General features: G+C 37.8%; 1 protein-coding gene across 2 annotated transcripts in view; it reads right to left on the bottom strand.

Moving 5' to 3' along the window:
* Positions 1–15704, bottom strand: part of EFCAB3 (EF-hand calcium binding domain 3) — a 95547-nt gene that overhangs the window by 34884 nt on the left and 44959 nt on the right. Inside the window, exons 1-2 of one of the 2 annotated variants that reach the window (XM_029929197.1) lie at positions 1913–2008; positions 937–1027 (exon numbers count right to left, since the gene is read on the bottom strand). In XM_029929197.1, the coding sequence (XP_029785057.1) occupies positions 937–1010 (74 nt within the window). In that variant the 5' untranslated portion in view covers positions 1011–1027; positions 1913–2008. Of the gene's footprint in view, positions 1–936; positions 1028–1912; positions 2009–15704 lie in introns of those variants that run through there. The other variant, XM_029929196.1, reaches the window with a different exon arrangement.

The following is a 15704-nucleotide window of genomic DNA, read 5'->3' as shown; positions in this document are numbered from 1 at the left end:
AAAATATCTTAGTGTACTACTGACAACTTCTTAGGCCCTCTAGGACATTCTGTCCCCTTACACACAAATTGCTGCTCATTTGGGGGAACAGGAAGAAGAACTGTTTTCCCAATCAAAAGGATATATATGTTTTTTTTTTTCATAAAAAATCTTTATCTTCAGTTCATATATTTTGTTTTATAACTAAATTTATCACAGGGTACTTGAAGAACATTCTAATTTGTTTCCTCATAGCCTTTATGGGTATTTAATATATTTATCACCTTAATAATTTTTTCCATATATTTTATTTTAAAATTTATTTAAAAACAAGTTATTTAACATACAGTATAGTATTGGTTTCAGGAATAGAACCCAGTGATTCATCACTTATATATAACACCCAGTGCATCTCAGTAAGTGCCCTCCTTAATACCCATCCCCCACTTAGCAGCCCCCCATCATTTCCAGCAACCCTCAGTTTGTTCTCTGTATTTGAGAGTCTATTATGGTTTGCCTCCCTGTTTTTTTTTTTTAATTCTTAATGTTTATTTATATATTTTGAGACAGAAAGAGAGCAAGTAGGGGAGAGGCAAGAGAGCGGGAGAGAGACTTCCAAGCAGTCTCCATGCTGTCAGTGCAGAGCCAAATGTGGGGCTCAACCTCACAAATTGCGAGATCATGACCTGAGCTGAAATCAAGAATCAGAAGCTTAAATGACTGGATCACCTAGGTGCCCCCTCTCTGTTTTTATCTTATTTTTCCTTCCCTTCCCCTATGTTCAACTGTTTTGTTTCTTAAATTCCACATATGAGTGCAATCTTATATATGTCTTTCTCTGACTTATTTTGCTTAGCATAATATACTCTAGTTCTACCCACATTGTTGCAAATGGCAAGGCACCTTAACAATCCTTTATCTTAATCTATTTATCACCTGAATACATTCATTACTTACCTCTTGCCATGGGAGCTGGGTACCTTTGTTAGAGGATTCAGCCTAGTTTTTGGCTTAATATCAGAAACTGCCATGGGGCCAATAACTCTGTCTGGAATTCAGAAGATACAAATAGGATCAAATCACAGATTAATCCCTCTATCTTCTTTTGCAAATTCCCTAGTTTAAGACCTAGAGTTTGAAGTCCAGGGCCTTGAGGAATGGTAATATGTGCAAATTCAAGTTAGAGGTGTGTGTGAGGTTGGAAAGCCATGGAGAAGGGCCCCTTCACTGTCCAGAGATCTCTAAGCAAAATTTCTTATCATTGTCCATCCCCCTTCAAAGAGTAAAAATAAGTGGTACCATGTGACATAGATAAAGCATCCTAGAAAGATGTGGAGTTACTGAAAGACAAATTTATTTTTGAAATCAGAATATTCATGTCATAACCAACAGAGGATAAAATGTTACAACATTTCTAAAATATTCACCTACTTGTTTATATCTTGGATACCTGCCCAGTAGTAAGTAGATTTTCCCAGAATTTCCTTCTGGGAGGTCCCTCCCTGCCCTGTTGGTTCTTATGAACCCACTGGTCTTCCTTAAAAGTAGGAGTAGAGGTGGGATATAATGCTGTCTCACCAGCCTAGACTCTCCTGAGTGGATTTTAACCATTAGAGCCTCCGTGGTCGTGCCTTTCCACTTCTGCAGAGTTTGGGCATCAGGGTCTATGGGCTGGCAGCTGGGTTGGTAGGGCTTCCCCCTTTTATTGTTGGTTTTCCCTGAGTATTTTTTTCAGTGTATTAGGTGGTTCACTGACAAGAATACTGAGTTGCTGATTTAGGAATAATAGACAAATACTATGAACCCACGAAGGAAAAGTCTTTGTATGTTTAGTTACAGTTTGGTCCATTTCCCCAGCTCTTCACCTCAGAGCCCGGGAAGCCAGTTGTTTCTAAACAACTCAATTTCCTGCATTCACCATCTGGAAACCTACCACAGAACCGGGAACTCCGGAGAGGCTCAGCAATTCAGGCACTTGAAAAGTGCTATGAAGTCTTCCTCATGGTGCGAAATAATCATTACTTTAAAAAACTACCTTCAATCTCTCTTAGAGATGATAGATTTGAAAAAAGAAAAAAAGGACACAGCATAAAATTCCTACACAATCCGGGTATTTACCTACTTTGAAGCCGTGCTACCTACCACTTCTGGGCTTCAATCAGATCAGGAATCCAATGAAGGGTTTGTTCCGTCATGCAACTGTGACCTCACTCACTCCTCAGGCTCAGGCCCAGGTGACAATGACCTCCAAGCTCCTTCTGACTTTAAAGCAACGGATTTTCAATGTGGCTCATTTAGTACTCTTGGGGCATTGTGGGTGTGAGTTACAGAAGGGGAACGTTTTGACGCTGTCAGGATCCCACGGAAGGGGAAGTTGTTTTGTTTTGTTTTTTAAATTCAATATTAATGTATATCCATGTTAAACATTAGTGAGTTGGAAGTTGTTTAAATGAAAAATTTTACTGAAAAGCCTTAAGTGGTGATTAAGAACCATTTGATTAATTGTTCCAGCCTAGGAAGGACAAAAAAGTACCCCAAACTCTCAGAGGTTTGTAGAGTACGGTATTGAAAAGAGTGATTTAAAAAGAGCAATTAAAAAAGGATCATGATTGTTTTAATAAGAAACTTTAATATTCAAGATCTGGCCTGCCTCATGGCATTGTAAATCATCTAACACAAGTTAGACATATCTTAGTCTTCATCATGGCTGAGCACAGATACCTTTGGCACCCAAGGTTTAGCTCGAGCCCCCAGAATTGTTTCAGGCCTCATTCAGGACTTCTAGAGGCTTCCTATTCCTGTCCCCAGACTTTGTTTATCATGAGCATAATTTGACATTTCCCTAGTCTTTCGGGACTTGGTACATTGCCTCCCATTCTGGTCTGGGGTAAAAAGGGAAAGAAAGAGATGGTTTAATTTACAAATAAACAAGTATTTAATAGGGACCTACCACGTTATGGGCCTATCAAGACTAAAATGGGAACAATGGGGGTGCCTGGGTGGCTCGGTTTGTTGAACATGTGACTCTTGATCTCAGCTCAGATCATGATCTCACTGTTTGGGAGATAGAGCCCTGCTTCAGGCTTTGTGCTGACAGTGTAGATCCTGCTTGGGATTCTCTCTCTCCTTCTCTTCTGTTCCTCTCTTGTTTGTGCGTGTGCTCTCTCTCAAAATAAATACATGAACTTAAAAAATATGGGAAGAATGGCATTGTTTATTGGATGGGATTGTTGAGAAATATATTATTATTTTTTAAAATATTATTTTAAACTGTGGTAAAAACATGCAATTTACTATCTTAACCATTTTAAGCATACAGTTTATTTATTTATTTATTTAATTTTTTTCTTGATAATGCCACCAGTTACCAGTCAATTTATTACAAATTCGTATAAAAGAGCAAAGATATTTCCAGCTTATAAGAATTGCAGTTACAGCTCCTTTATAGAGAAATAATGCAGTCTTCACTTAAAGACCTATTTCATCTAGGAAATTATTCTCAGAACATTAAAAAATTTAGAGCTTCACTGTAATCTCAGAGAGAGTGAGCATATTAGTTCTGTGATACAAGAAGCAGAATGGTGGTCCAGGCCCTTCCTAGTGGACTTTAAGGTTTTTATTTATTTATTTATTTATAAAAATAGTTTATTGTCAAATTGGTTTTCATATAGTTTATTTTTTAAGGTTTTATTTTTAATGTTTATTTTTTTTGAGAGAGAGAAAGAAAGAGAGAGAGAGCAGATAGAGAGCATACAAGCGGGGGAGGGGCAGAGAGAGAGAAGGAGACACAGAATCCTAAGTGGGCTCCAGGCTCTGAGTTGTCAGCACAGAGCCCGATGAAGGGCTTGAACTCAGAGACTGTGAGATTATTATTATTATTTTTAAATAGTTTATTGTCAAACTAGTTTCCATATAACACTCAGTGCTCTTCCCCACAAGTGCCCTCCTCCATTACCACCATCATCCCCCCCCTCCCCTTCAACCCTCAGTTCGTTTTCAGTATTCAATAGTCTCTCAGGTTTTGCGTCCCTCTCTCTCCCCAACTCTCTATCCCTCTTCCGCTCCCCATGGTCCTCCATTAGGTCTCTCCTGTTCTCCTGTTAGACCTATGAGTGCAGACATATGGTATCTGAGGGACTGCAAGATTATGACCTGAGCCCAAGTTGGAGGCTTAACCAACTGAGCCACCCAGGTGTTCCATGCATACAGTTTAGTATTAAGTATGTTTACATTGGAGGCACCTGGGTGGCTCAGTCAGTTAAGCTTCAGACCCTTGATCTCGGTTCAGGCCATGATCTCATGGTTTGTGAGTTTGAGCCCCTCATTGGGCTGTGCACTATCAGTGCAGAGCCTGCTTGGAATTCTCTCTCTCCCTCTCTCTCTCTCTCTCAAAATAAATAAACTTAAAAAAAAAAGTATATTTACATTGTTGTGCAACCAGCCTCCAGAACTTTACTTTGCAAAAATGAACCTCTAAACTCATTGAAACAATAGTTCTCAGTTTACCTCTTCCCTTAATCCCTGGCAACCACAATTCTATTTTCTATGAATTTGACTTTAGAAATCTCATATAAGTGGAATAACACAGTATTTGTCTTTTTGTGACTGGCTTATTTCACTTAGCATACTGTTCTCAAGGTTCACCCATGTTTAGCCTGTGTCAGAATTTTAAGTCTATTTATTTATTTTGAGAGAGACAGAGAGAAAAGTTAGAGAGGGGAAGAGAGAGAGGGAGAGAGAGAGAGAGAATCCCAAGCAGGCTCTGGGCTGTCAGCACAGAGCCTGATATGGGGCTCAAACCTGTGAGCTCTGAGATCATGACCTGAGCTGAAACCAAGACTTGGATGCTCAACTGATTAAGCTACCAAGGTGTCCCTGAATTTACTTCTTTTTTAAAGCTGAATAATATTCCATTATGTATACCACATTTTATTTATCCATTATCTGTCACTGGACACTTGGGTTTCTTCCACTTTTTGGCTACTGTGAATAATGTTGCTTTGACACATTGGTGTACAAATATTTCTTTGAGACTTTGATTTCAATATTTTGACTTTACACCCAGAAGAGGAATTGTTGAATCACATGGTAATTTTATTTTTAATTTTTTAAATATTGTTTTCCATAGTGGCCATCATTTTACATTTTCACCTAAAGTGCACAAGACTTCTAATTTATCCACATCCTTTTTTAAAAATTTTATTATAGCCACCCTGATGGGTATGAGGTCACATATCTTATTGTGGTTTCAATTTATATTTCCCTAATGATTAGTAATGTTGAGCATCTTTTCATAGGTCTGACCATTATTTGTATATCTTCTGTAGAAAACTGTCTATTCTATTCTTTTGCCTACTTTTTAATTTTTTTTCTGTTGTTGGATTGTAGTAGTTCTTTATATATTCTGGATATTAACCCCTTATTACATAAGATATTTGCAAATATTGTCTACCATTCTGTAGGTTAACTTTGCATTCTGCTGATTGTGTTCTTTGATGCACAGTAGTTTTAGATTTTTATGTGGTACAATTTATTCATTTTTACATTTCCATTTATTTATTTTGAGAGAGAGAGCAAGGGAGGAGCAGAGAGAGAGAAAGGGAGAGAGAGAATCTCAAGCAGGCTCCGAGCTGCCAGTGCAGAGCCCAACACGGGGCTTGATCTCATGAAATGTGAGATCATGACCTAAGCTGAAATCAAGAGTCGAACACTTAACCAACTGAGCCACCCAGGCACCCCTAAAAACCCAATGTCTTAGGGTAAGGTCTAGTTCATCTTGTACAGTTGAAGATATAAGCTTGAAGAAAATCTCACCAGTTCTGTCATTTACCAGATTGATGGGAATTGTACTTTTCAGAAAACAAAATGTAGCTACCTCCCTGTTAGAGATACTGCCCCAGTAGACCAATTGTTTTGTAGGCAGATTCCTTTGTTTCTCTCTCTGGCTCTTTTGCTTTCATTGAGTGTACGCACCTTGAGGTCAGAAGCTGAAATGTTCTATGACAGAGTCCTAGGTAATGTTCAATGAATGGCTGGGAAAAGGCAAGATGTTCCTCCCTTTTTGGGCACAGAAATTGTACTTCACCATAACTCCCTCATCTTTGGTTTTTCTCACTCTTTATCATCCAGAAATCCTCAGGGTATGTCAGCATGAAGGAAATATTATTATTTCCTACCTTAACTCTGGTAACCTGGATAGGTAAAATCCTTTGGGATAACCTCATCCTTTAATTTTTTCCCCAAATTTTTAATTTAAGTTCTAGTTAGTTATCATATAGTGTAAAATTGGCTTCAGGAGTAGAATTTAGTGATTAATCACTTATATATAACATCCAGTGCTCATCCCAACCAGTGCCCTCCTTAATACTCATCACCCATTTAGCCCATTCCCCGCCCACTTCCTCTTCCTCAAGCCTCAGTTTCTGCTCTCTAGTTAAGTGTCTCTTATGATTTGCTTCCCTCTCTATTTTTCTTAAAATTTTTTAAATATTTATTTATTTTTGAGACAGAGACAGACAGAGCACGAGCTGGGGAGGGGCAGAGGGAGAGGGAAACACAGAATTTGAAGCCGGCTCCAGGCTCCCAGATGTCAGCACAGAGCCCGATGTGGGGCTTGAACTTACAGTGAGATACTGACCTGAGCCGAAGTCAGTGGCTCAACTGCCCCTAGACACCCAGACACCCTTCCCTTTTTCTTTTTTCCCCTTCTTCTATGTTCATCTGTTTTTTAAATTCCACATGAGTGATGTCATATGGTATTTGTCTTTCTCTGACTGACTTAATTCACTTAATAAGTGAAATATACTCTAGCTCCATCCACATCATCACAAATGGCAAGATTTCATTCTTTCTGATGGCTGAGTAATATTCCATTGTATATATAACACATCTTCTTTATCCATTCGTCGATGGACAGTTGGGTTCTCTCCATAATTTGGCTACTGTAGATAATGCTGGTATAAACATCACTTTGTTCTAGCCAGAATGGCTAATTTGCTTTTTCTCAAATACTGCAAGCATGCCTTTGAATAAAGGCATTTACACTTGCTCTGCCTTCTCTTGCCCTAGATTATTCATAGTTTACACCCTTATGTCCTTATTTTTTTGCCCAAATGTCCTTTATCAGCAAGGCCTTTCTTGCGTACCTTCCCCCACTTCCAGCATTCTCTATACCCTCTTACCATGCTCTATTTTTAATCTATAATCTGTCATTCTATTATCTTATTTGTTTATTGCACATATCTCTTTACTGGAGTGTAAGTTCCATGACAGTAGGGATTTTTGTCCTCAGCATGTAGAATAGTGGTTGGCACAAGGTAGATACTAACTGATGGTTTAAGTGAATGGATACATGCATCCATTCACCCTCCAGCAGGCACCTACTATCTGCTAGGGACAGAAAATAAAGACTCAAAAAAATGGCATGCCTACCCAAAAGTAGCTGATAGAGAAGTGGGACAAGTTCATCCAAATTCAAGTTTTCATGAGCTGTGAGTGAATATTGGTGACAGAAGTCATCAAAATTAATAGGGAGGTATACACAAGAAACCAAATGTCCCAGGGGTGGGCATGTATTAAATTTAGTTGCACCAATAGTCACCTAGCAAGAACCAAATGGGGTGAAGGGCTGATTTAACTTAATTTACTTGTGGGCATATCCTAGGTAGTTCAGAACTGGTAGACTGGTGTGATTTATCTGTGGAGCTGATCTTCCAGGATATAAGCTGGGTTCCACAGATAGGTATGCTGGATAGATGGAAGGTATAGAAAGTGTTTTCGGGCTAGGACTTATATTTGAGGCCACCTCTTATATATTTTTTCCACTTAAAGATTTTGACAACTACACAGGTGCAGATTTGGCATTCTTGTATTTTTTCAGTAGATTTTGTTTTTTGGGTCAGCCCTATACTTAAAAAAATTAAAATATAATTCACATTTCATAAAATTACTCTTTTAAAAGTGTGAGTTCAGTGGCTTCTAGTATATTCACAAAGTTGTACAACCATCCACTATCCACTTCCGGCAAAATTTCATTACCTGGAAAGAAACCCTGTCCCTCTAGCAGCTACTCCCATATTCCCCTTTGGTTGCCTGTAGGTCATCACTAATCTGTCTTCTATCTCTATCAATTTGCCTATTCCTAACATTTAATTTAGACAGAATAATATAAAATGTAGCCTTTTTATCTGGCTTCTCTCACTTAGCATAATGTTTTCAAGTTTCATCAATGTTGTGACATGTATCCATACTTCATTCCTTTTTATGGCTGAATCATTATAGCTGTACTGATTGGCTACATTTTGTGTAACCATTTATCAGTTGATGGACATTTGGATTGTCTTTACTTTCTGACTATAATGAGTCATGTTTCTACGAACACTCTTGTACAAGTTCTTATGTGGACATATGTTCTCATTTCTCTTGGGTATATCCCATGGAGTGGAATTGCTGGGTCATATGGTAACTAGATTTCACATTTTGGGGACTGTCAAATTGTTTTCCATAGCAGCTGTACCATTTTACATTCCTACCAGCAATATAGGAGGACTCCAATTTCTTCATATCCTCATTAACACTTGTTAGTGTCTTTTTTATTATAGTCATCCAAGTGGGTGTGAAGTGGTATCTTATGGTTTTGATTTGCATTAAAATTTTTTAAAAATGTTAATTCATTTCCTGAGAGAGAGAAAGAGAGAAAGACCGACGAAGTGCGAGCAGGGGAGGGGCAGAGGGAGAGGGAGAGACAGAATTCGAAGCAGGCTCCAGGCTCTGAGCTGTCAGCATAGAACCTGATGCAGGGCTCGAACTCAGGAACTGTGAAATCATGACCTGAGCTGAAGTCAGATGCTTAACCAACCGTGCCACCCAAATGCCCCTGATTTGCATTTCTTTAATGACATATGATGTTGAACATATGCCTGATATGGAGCCCCAACTCATGAAATATAAGATCATGACCTGAGCTGAAAGAGTCGGGGGCTTAAATGACTGAGCCACCCAGGCACACTGATTCACCTTTTTCAGTTTATTGATAAGGACACTAAAGTCCAATGAGTTGAATTAGTGTCTTTAGTGGCAGAGTTAGGAACACCTGTTTTATGTAACTGCACTGTAAATTGCATCATATAAGGTACCAACTAACTAGAGATAAAAATATCACAAATAAATCCATTAGAAAACAATGTAAAATATCTGATAATCACATGTGATGCAGTGTGGTGTGGATTATAAAAGCAAAAGGAGCTCAGAAAAACAAGAGAGATGATGGTGTACAGTCATCAGCAATAAGTAGATGGAGGGTAGTAACTGACAAAATTCTGAGGGCAAATGACCACTGTGGGATTGAAAAACAGGGGCAAAAATATTAAATTCCTTCACATCAGGCCTTGCACTCAGCTTTAGTATCGTGTGCAGTTTTCCTCAACGTGTGCAGTGGCATGATTCCTTTTGCTTAAAGGATTAAGATTAAAGACAAGATGAAAAGTCAAAATTATATATATTTCTGATGTTTTGAAAAGTAAAATTGGAGGATATTATAATTTTCTTAATTTTTCCTCTGAGGAGTGGAAAAGTGAAGAAAATGTCAGTTATAGGTGATATACCTCTTGTATTTCTCAAAAGTTGTGATTTAACTTTGAGCTAGTTAATATACAGAGGTATAGTGGATTCAGGCCTACAATAAATACAGTGATTCCACACTTCCGTACATTGCCTGGCGCTCATCACAAGTGTGCCCTTCATACCTAGTTGGTGATACCCCTCTTGATTCATAGTCTTTTGGTGGCTTAATGGATCAAACTCCCGAAAAAATTTTTGAAAAGCATTATAGAGTTAACATTGAAGGCAAGACTATTCATTTATCATCTTTTAGGATGAAAAGAAGTGAAATGACTTTGAAAATATGTTGACTTGAGGAGGGTGACCTCCTGTGTCCCATTTCATTTTCATTTGTGCTTTGGTTATGAACTGTTCACTAAAAATTTACCATTTAATGGGAGAGATAGATATTTCTTTCTAGTGAATTCTCCTGTGAAATGCATGCATAAAATAATTGTTATAATATTAACTACAAAATCTCCTCCCCTTGCTCTACCCCACCCCATGGCCAGAACAACAACCAAACAAGTACTTTAATAGTACTGACTCATTTTCCCCCTCTCTCACGATGTTGGGTAGTTTGGTTTTCTATAGACAAGGAGATTAAATCAGGAGAAAAGTGCTGGATATAACTGGTCGATTTTCCAAGGTTGGTTTCGTTTGGCCAGAGAGAACCAATAACATACTATTTTAATATCAAGAAAGGTTAATTGCAGGTTATAGGAATATGGAAAAGTTTTTGGTAGCCCATTTTTAGGCTGTGAAGGCTATACAGGGTAATTTATTATGGAGAAGGCAGTACTCATAAAGTAGATGTATTTTCTTTATGGGAAGGGAGAGATTAATATTAACACGAAATACATACTATGTAGAATTAAGAAAAACCTACCTAACATCATTATTCACTCCCTTCCCCCTCATTCTTCTCTTCTCCACCGTTGTGTGGTTCTTCTCCCTGCCTGGATATTAGTTTGCTAGAGGCATCCGGTTACATTGTAGGATACCACATGTGTCGCCATTTTGGTTGGGAATGTGGCTTCGAAGATTTCTTTTTCTGACAAGAGGCAGACTTTATTTTTACACGGTAGGCTTTTTTTTCTAAATGTATATTAGAGTTTTTCTATAGCCCTAATAAGTATGGTGTTAGAAATTCTCATTCAGAGCCCTACAACCCAAGTAGCATCACAGGCCAGAGTAGAATTTTGAATGTTCACCATCAGATGATATAATTTTTAGCAGGTCTGAAGTTGTTCATACAGAAGCATCATTTTTATGTTATTTTGCTTAGTAACTGAAATTTACTTTTACTCCTGACAAAAATAGAAATGGTGAAATGGGAATTGGAGAAAAGATACTTAAACATAAAAATGCCATTATCTAAAAAAAAGAGTATATCCAGTCATCAGAAATTTGTAAGTGAAAACTTAAATCATAGGTAGTTCATATTTGGATGTACAAAAATGTCACTACAATATTCGGAAATAAAATCTGTTCCTTTAATACCTACATCTATAAAGAAAACTTGAGAAGTAGATATGGAGAACAGTAGGGAGGTTCCTCAAAAAATTAAAAGTAGAACTACCCTATGGCCCAGCAATTACACTACTAGGTATTTACCCAAAGGAGACAAAAATACCGATTGGAAGGGGCACATGAACCCCTGTATTTATAACAGCATTATCAATAATAGCCAAATTATGGAAAGAATCCAAATGTCCATCAACTGATGAATGGATAAAGAAGATATGGTGTATATATAAATATATATATACATACACACATACACACACAATAGAATATTAGTCACCAAAAAGAATGAAATCCTGCTATTTGCAAATGATGTGGATGGAGCTAGAGTATATTATGCTAAGCAAAATAAGTCAGTCAGAAAAAGACAAATACCATATGATTTCACTCTATGTGGAATTTAAGAAACACAACAGATGAACATAGGGGAAGGGAAGGAAAAATAAGATAAAAAAAGAGAGGGAGGTAAACCATAAAAGACTCTTAAATGCAGAGAACAAACTGAGGGTTGCTGGAGGAGTGTTGGGTGGGAGGTGGGCTAAATGGGGGATGGACATTAAGGAGGGCACTTGTGATGAGCACTGGGTGTTCTATGTAAGTGATGAATCACTAAATTCTATTCCTGGAATCATTATTACAACTATATGTTAACTAACTAGAATTTAAATAAAAAGTTGAAAAAAAAAACAGTACACCTATAATGATGAGCGTGGAGTAATGGTATAGAGCCATTGAGTCATAGGTTGTATACCTGAAACTCCTGTAACGGAGGATGTTAACTACATTGGAATTAAGATAAAAAGCTTAATATTAAATAAAACAAAACTCCAAACAAAAATAAAAAGAAGTGGACACTGAGTAGTGGTATTTGGGGAATTTGTGGAATAGAAACTACTGTTGGAAATTTCTAAAATGATGAAACTTACTTCTAAATGTCTATATTTTCTTTACTGCACTGTGCACTTCACAGAACAAAACATATTTTGGAATGGGCTTACGTAGTGAAGAAAGCAGTGGGATAGCAGAATGGGCATGTGAAACATTTATGTTTAATAGAGACTAGAGCAAAAGAAAAAAAACAGCAACACTACTAGGAAAACAAGTGAAAGCAGAAATGAAAGAAAAATAATCTATTACGGAGACCGGGAGTAGAGAACAGAGAAAAAGGAGAAACAGAAAAGGAGAAAGAAGAATAACGGAAAAGTAAACAGGGAGGATTGGGAAGCTGTGCTTTCTTAGCTTTGTAAAAGGTTTTTAACAATCGACTCTGATTTGCAGAACTCCCTTGCGTGCCCTGGGGTTTTACATAGTTTTATATAACTACTTCTTCGGAGTGACCCAGATGGGTTATCATCAGAATGATCTCAGTATGGCTGCTAGGGTTAATGAATCTTCAATTATCTGAAAGCAGGAGACTAGAATCTCTACTAGTCAACCAACAGGCATTTATTGAGCACATAATATACTGAAAAAAAAACCAGTCTTGCTGAGAGCAGGAACTTTGCTTGTCCCTTTTCATTGCTGAATTTCTTCCTTTTTTACAGTGCTTGGGCACTCAATAAATGCTTACTTATGTACATTGATCTTTTACATGACCAGAGAGAATTACTTCCAGTATCTCTAAATTCAGCATCATGATTTTAAATGCTGGGATTAAAAACTACCAAGCAGACATTTCTCAAAGTTTTCTGGCATCAGTGACAGAAGCAGCAGTATATGGGAGAGAATGGGACCTATTCAAAGGATCTTTCTTCTTTACAAATAGTAAAATACAACAGGACTTGTTTGGAAATGTTAAGTGTGGGTGCCTAGAATTTAAATTTATCTTCTCTTATTAAGATTCATTTTGTAAATCTTACATAAAACACCTTAAATTATTCTTAAGTTCTTTTTGAAACACAATCAGGCTTTCAAAGACACATCAATTTTTATAAAATCATTCTCATTGAAAAATGCTGGCGCAGAGAGCAAATCAAAATTACTAAAGAATAAGTACAGATTGAGGTTGTATGTGGCGGCAAGGGGACAGAAGACAAATTTTACTTTGCCTCTCTGGGTAAGATTCACAGCATCATTTTCAAATCTTCCATTTGTTACTTTCTAAGTACAGACTGTGGCATTTGGGCATTGAAAAACTTATTTTAGAAATAAACATGCTGGGGTACCTGGGTGGCTCCGTTGGTTAAGTGTCTGACTCTTGGTTTTGGCTCAGGTCGTGATCTCATGGTTTCATGAGTTCAAGCCCCATGTTCCAGGTTTGGGTCTGGCAGTATGGACAGAACCTGCTTGAGATTCTCTCTCTTCCCCTCTCTCTCTGCCTCTCCCCAGCTCATGCTCTGTCTTTCTTGCTCTCTCCAGAATAAATTAAAAAAAATTTTTAAATAAATAAAAAATAAAAATTAAAAAATAAAGGGACACACCCCTATATAAAATAAACATGAGGAAAGTAGACTAGAGAACATATAATAGATATAATACAGAATATACCTCTTGAAACCAATATTACACTATATGTTAACTAACTAGTATTTAAGTAAGAATTTGACAAAGAAAAAGAATAAAGGTTGCAAGTACCAAAAAATAAAAAAGAGAATGTATCTATGATGGAGGGAAGGAGCTAGGAAGGAAAATAGGAGGTAAAAGAGAAAATAGTAAAATGAAACACAAAGAGTCTTTGTATGGACTAATAATGATAGTGTGCCACCCTGAGGAGTTTGATTAGCTCAGCCGTGTGCATCTGATGTTTAAGAAAAAGTCCACTCTTCCCCCACCAAAAATGTTTAAGGTGCTGGTGGGAAAAGTTTCAGGATTAAATATTTAACAGGCACTGGAAACACAGTGGTGACAAAGAGTAATTCAGGGAACAAAGGTTTTCAAACATTTTGGTCTCAGGGCATCTTTAAATTCTTAAAAAATTTTGACAACCTCCAAGAGGTTTATGTGCATTATTGATATTAGATGGGTTATAATTATCGTTAGATATTAAAACTGAGAAATTTAAAAAATATTAAAATTTTTAATGTTTATTAATTTTTGAGAGACAGATTGTGAGCGAGGGAGGGGCAGAGAGAGAGGGAGACACAGAAACTGAAGCAGGCTCCAGGCTCGGAGCTGTCAGCGCATGGGATCATGACCTGAGCCAAAGTCAAACGCTTAACCGACTGAGCCACCCAGGTGGCCCTAAAAAATATTTTAAAATAACAATAATAAATCCAGTACATGTTAATATACTTCTAAATGAAAAATATATATCAGTTGAAAACAAAAAATTAAAACATTAACATTTAGTGGGAAAGGCAGTGGTTACTGACTGAATGTTTGTGCCTCCCAGTCCCAACCCTCCTAATTCATATATTAAAATCCTATCCCCCCCTCACCCCCCCAGTGTGATGGTATTAGGAGGCAGGCTTCTGGGGAGGTGATTGGGAATGGGATTAGTGCCCATGGAAGTCAGGAGAGAGCCTGCTGATCTGTGCTCTCTGCCCTGTGAGGATACCATGAGAAATTGACAATCTGAAGCCCGAAGAATGTTCTCACTGGAATTCAACCATGCTGGCACCCTGATCTCAGGACTTCTGGCCCCAGAACTGTGAGAAATAAATTTCTGTTGTTCATAAGCCACCCAGTCTATGGTATTTTTGTTATAGCAGCCTGAGCTAAAATAGCATTGTTTAACATTTTTGCAAATCTCTTTAATGTCTGGCTTAATAGAAGACAGCTGGGATTCTCAGTCTGTTTCTGCACTTACTTTGCTGTGACATGTTTTTTTAGTTGAAGAAAATCTGGCTTCATAGACTTAGGTAGTCAGAAAAGAAATACTTTCATAGGTTTTTCAGATATATTGCATGGATATGTTATGTAGCTTATTAAAAAAGCTACCTTACACTTGTGAGTGAATGAGGATGATAAAGGCAATTTTTTTCATGTTATTTTAAAAATAGTTTCTGGGGTGCCTGTGTGGCTGAGTCGGTTAAGTGTCCGACTTCGGCTCAGGTCACGATCTCATGGTTTGTGGGTTCGAGGCCCGTGTTGGGCTCTGTGCTGACAGCTCAGAGCCTGGAGCCTGCTTCAGATTCTGTGCTTCCCTCTCCCTCTTTGCTCTTCCCTTGCTTGTTCTCTCACTTTCTCTCTCTCAAAAATTAATAAACATTAAAAAAATTTTTTAAAAAGTCAGATCATTAAAAAAAATAGTTTCAAACTCATGGACCTCCCAAAAGAGAGGGGTGTCCCTGGACTGTGATTTGAGAGCCGCTGGCATGGGGAGCTGGTGATGAAAGCAACGATCAAGGAGCCATATAATCAAGGGAGGGAAGGAGCTAAAACTGAGAAGACGGAAATAAACCCTCGATTGTTCCCACGCTGGGAATCTTGAATAAGTGAAGCTGGCAAAGGAAGTCATTAGTGATTTCGGATTCTGGGGGCTATTTAGGTAGAGTCAAGGCTATGTGAGTGAGGAAGCCAGTTGCAAGGATTCAAAGAATGTGAAGCACGGAAGCAGAAGTGACTTCCTATAGACAATTAAAAAGAGGATTTAGAAAGGGATGAGGGGTGGATGATCATAATTATCAGGCAGAAGAGCCAGGTGAAGGTTGGTCTTTAAA

This window comes from Suricata suricatta, chromosome 17 (assembly GCF_006229205.1).
Source record: "Suricata suricatta isolate VVHF042 chromosome 17, meerkat_22Aug2017_6uvM2_HiC, whole genome shotgun sequence".
NCBI classification, from domain to species: domain Eukaryota; kingdom Metazoa; phylum Chordata; class Mammalia; order Carnivora; family Herpestidae; genus Suricata; species Suricata suricatta.
Note: the sequence above shows the minus strand (reverse complement) of the source record. Positions and strands in the feature narration are given on the sequence as shown.